Here is a 3024-nt window from a genome sequence, read left to right as displayed (position 1 = left end):
CCGCAGATGACCTCCATTCGAACGCCCATTGTGACGGCCTTTACCGCAGTAGTCAGCAGCAACACACCCAACACCAACGCCATCAACAACAGCAGTAAAGCGCCCACAAAATAGCAGCCGTTTTCATTGATTGGTTCAACGAGCTCAGTTGTAAACTCTCTCTTTCTCTCAGGATCTCTTAAACCCAGTACCTCAAACTTCCAATCTGTGTTCATCAACGACAACATCTCAAACTTCTTCTTCACCTCACTCATTACCTTTGCTTACTCATTACCTGTACATAATACCGTTTTGTATTACAACTTGTAGAAAGTAGTCATTCATTCAGCTCTAATGTATTAATTCTTATGCTCCTTGTTCTTATACCCTTCACCAACAGGACTCAAAAGCCTGTTCATTTAATAAAAAAGCACATCTATCTCAAACTCAAAACAGTTTTTCAACTCTAGATGCCAAAAGGCACTTTATTATGAAATCTTGACACACATAAAAGCGTGTCACACTACTCACTACTACATAGGAGGGAACATATAAACTGGAAGGTTATCAGAGGGCGTGCTGACCACACACTACACAGAGTGGGCGGCAAAAGTAGCGGTCACAACCATGGTCGGTTTTCAAGTAGTGGAGGGGGGCACAATTCACAACGATGAGCCCTTGAAAATGTAGCAGGCAAAATATAGTGAGAAAATAGAAATGTCAAATGGTGGACAAATTGGTAGCTGAAAAAATGGTAGGGTAAGCTGCTCNCTGACCACACACTACACAGAGTGGGCGGCAAAAGTAGCGGTCACAACCATGGTCGGTTTTCAAGTAGTGGAGGGGGGCACAATTCACAACGATGAGCCCTTGAAAATGTAGCAGGCAAAATATAGTGAGAAAATAGAAATGTCAAATGGTGGACAAATTGGTAGCTGAAAATGGTAGGGTAAGCTGCTTGGCAAGTCACAACCTTTGGGATCGCAGGTGCAGAAAACTAAAACAAATTAAAACGACAAAAGCAGGCATGGAGGTAAACGAGCTAAACCAATGGTAATAATGTCCATGCACAATGCTACGCTTAATACTTTAATTTAATAGCAAAAATAAAACTTTAAATTAGGCAAATAGGCATTCTCTAGCAATAATAGGTAGGTAGGTAGAGGCGCACTGGGATGAAAAGGAAGGAAGGAAAGTAAGCAAGTGATGACGAAAAGAACAAGTATGAAACAAAAAGAGTAAAGAGAGGCGCATTCAAATGATACGATAGAAAAGGAGGAGGAAATTGTGTGCCTGTGGTGTTGGAAAGGAGACAAAAAAAGTAAAGTAAATGAGACAAATCAGAGTAAGTCAGAAGAAGAGGAGCAGAAGAAACGGAAGTTGTGGTTGTGTGTTTGTAAAAGCTAGGGGTTGTGTGTTTTGGTATGTGGTGCACCTCAAAGCAGGGGAGCACAACCGTAAAATGGCAATAAATAAGGAATTTTCAGAAGCACAACACACAGGTAATCTGAAGAAGAGTGCTTCCATTTGGTAATAAGTGCTAGAGGTGTGTGTGCCTGTCGGTTTATAAAGTGGTTGGCTAATTGAAAGTTAATTTTAAACGGTGACAAACTTTGGTGTGTGAATGTGTTGAGTGTTGTTAATCTAACCTGGTTGGAAGATGAGCTTTCTTGCAAAATAGTTAAAGTGTAGTCATTCTCAGCTGACGGTGTGAAAACGATGGGAAGAAAGAGGATATTCTTTAGATTGGTTCTGGGGCTTGTCTACAAATGAAAAACAAATTCGGTTAGCAAATGGCTCTATTTTTAGCTTCCAGTTGTCACAGTACCTCGAGATTGCAAGTCATGGTCAATGGGTAACAGGTAAAACACATGCACTGCTGCTTTAGTTGTTTTGGTTGCCAGCGTTCTCCTACATTGTCAAACAAATACAGATTAGTTCAAGTGATTTTTACACAAATTGGAAAAAAAACTTACCGGCAAGACGAAGCTGATATCATCCCAAGGATGACGGTACAGACCTTGCTTCAGTCGCTTCTGATCAAGGTAGTGGCCAATGAAGCCAATCGTACGGCCGAGGACAAAGAGTCCGTTGAGGACGCCAATGTCCAGGTACTCCTGAGCCTCTTCAGCGGTGAAGCAACCGCTGCTTCGCAGCAAATCCACCACACAGGTGGCCACCACGCCGTCCACGTTCAGAATGAGGTTTGGTTTCTGAAAGTTGGAGTTTTAAATGTTTAGTAAAGTGCTTTGTAAAAACACTCTTGTTAGAACAAACCTTGGAAGTGGTGATCTTCTCCACCTGGAGCGCATAGTCGAGGACGGCCGTCGAGGGGAAGGTCTGCTTGACGTAGTCCTTCATCAGCTTGACGCGCATGTCCGGATTGTTGATCGACTTGACGCGGTGGCCAATGCCCATGATCAGCTCGCCCTTCTTCCGCATCTGATTGACAAACTCCATGGGAATGGTGCCAGAGTCATAGGCCTGACTGAACTGCCGGGCGCTGGCGTCCAGGGCCCCTCCAAAGCGGTCGCCAATGGTGAGCAGGCCGGAAACCAGTGAGGAGACGAGGTCCTTGCCGGCGCGAGCGCAGACAATGGTGTTGTGGGCGCCAGAGACCGCCGGGCCGTGATCGGCCGTCACCATGAGCACCATCTCAAAGAACTTGGTGGCGTACTGCGGCAGCCGTCGCTGGAACCAGAGCAGCGCCAGTGTGCCGCCAATGCCCAGCTCCTCCTTGATGACGCGGGTAATGGGAATGCCCGCGTACGTCAGCTCATTGCCGCGCTCGTCGCAGATGGAGGTCATGAAGGAGGCGGGCTTGCGAATGATGCCCAGCTCCCGCGCCCAGTCGTAGTCCATGGGCACGGTGGGCGGCGGCACCTCCTCCTTGAGGAGGATCACCTTGTTGGCCACCAGCTGGTCGAAGACGTGGCCAATGGTGCTGCCCAGGTCGTTGAAGGTGTCGGGGACGAAGGCGCCCGTCTCGCGCAGCGCCCGGTTCTTCGCCGCCGCCGTCTCGCGCTCCGAGTTGGCGCAGGCGCC

At 47.3% G+C, this 3024-nt stretch overlaps 1 protein-coding gene across 1 annotated transcript; it reads right to left on the bottom strand.

The window, feature by feature from the left end:
- Window positions 1–1955: 1955 nt before the first annotated feature.
- Window positions 1956–3021, bottom strand: LOC108354089 (ATP-citrate synthase-like; the record flags this gene model as incomplete). Its single annotated transcript, XM_017605286.1, has 2 exons — window positions 1956–2192; window positions 2257–3021. Coding segments are annotated over 2 exons (1002 nt in total), but the record flags the coding sequence as incomplete, so codon positions are not given.
- Window positions 3022–3024: the final 3 nt, after the last annotated feature.

The sequence above is a fragment of the Rhagoletis zephyria genome, unplaced genomic scaffold (genome assembly GCF_001687245.7).
Source record: "Rhagoletis zephyria isolate East Lansing unplaced genomic scaffold, Rhagoletis_zephyria_1.1 Rzeph_scaffold_33326, whole genome shotgun sequence".
Classification (NCBI taxonomy): Eukaryota; Metazoa; Arthropoda; class Insecta; order Diptera; family Tephritidae; genus Rhagoletis; species Rhagoletis zephyria.
Note: the sequence above shows the minus strand (reverse complement) of the source record. Positions and strands in the feature narration are given on the sequence as shown.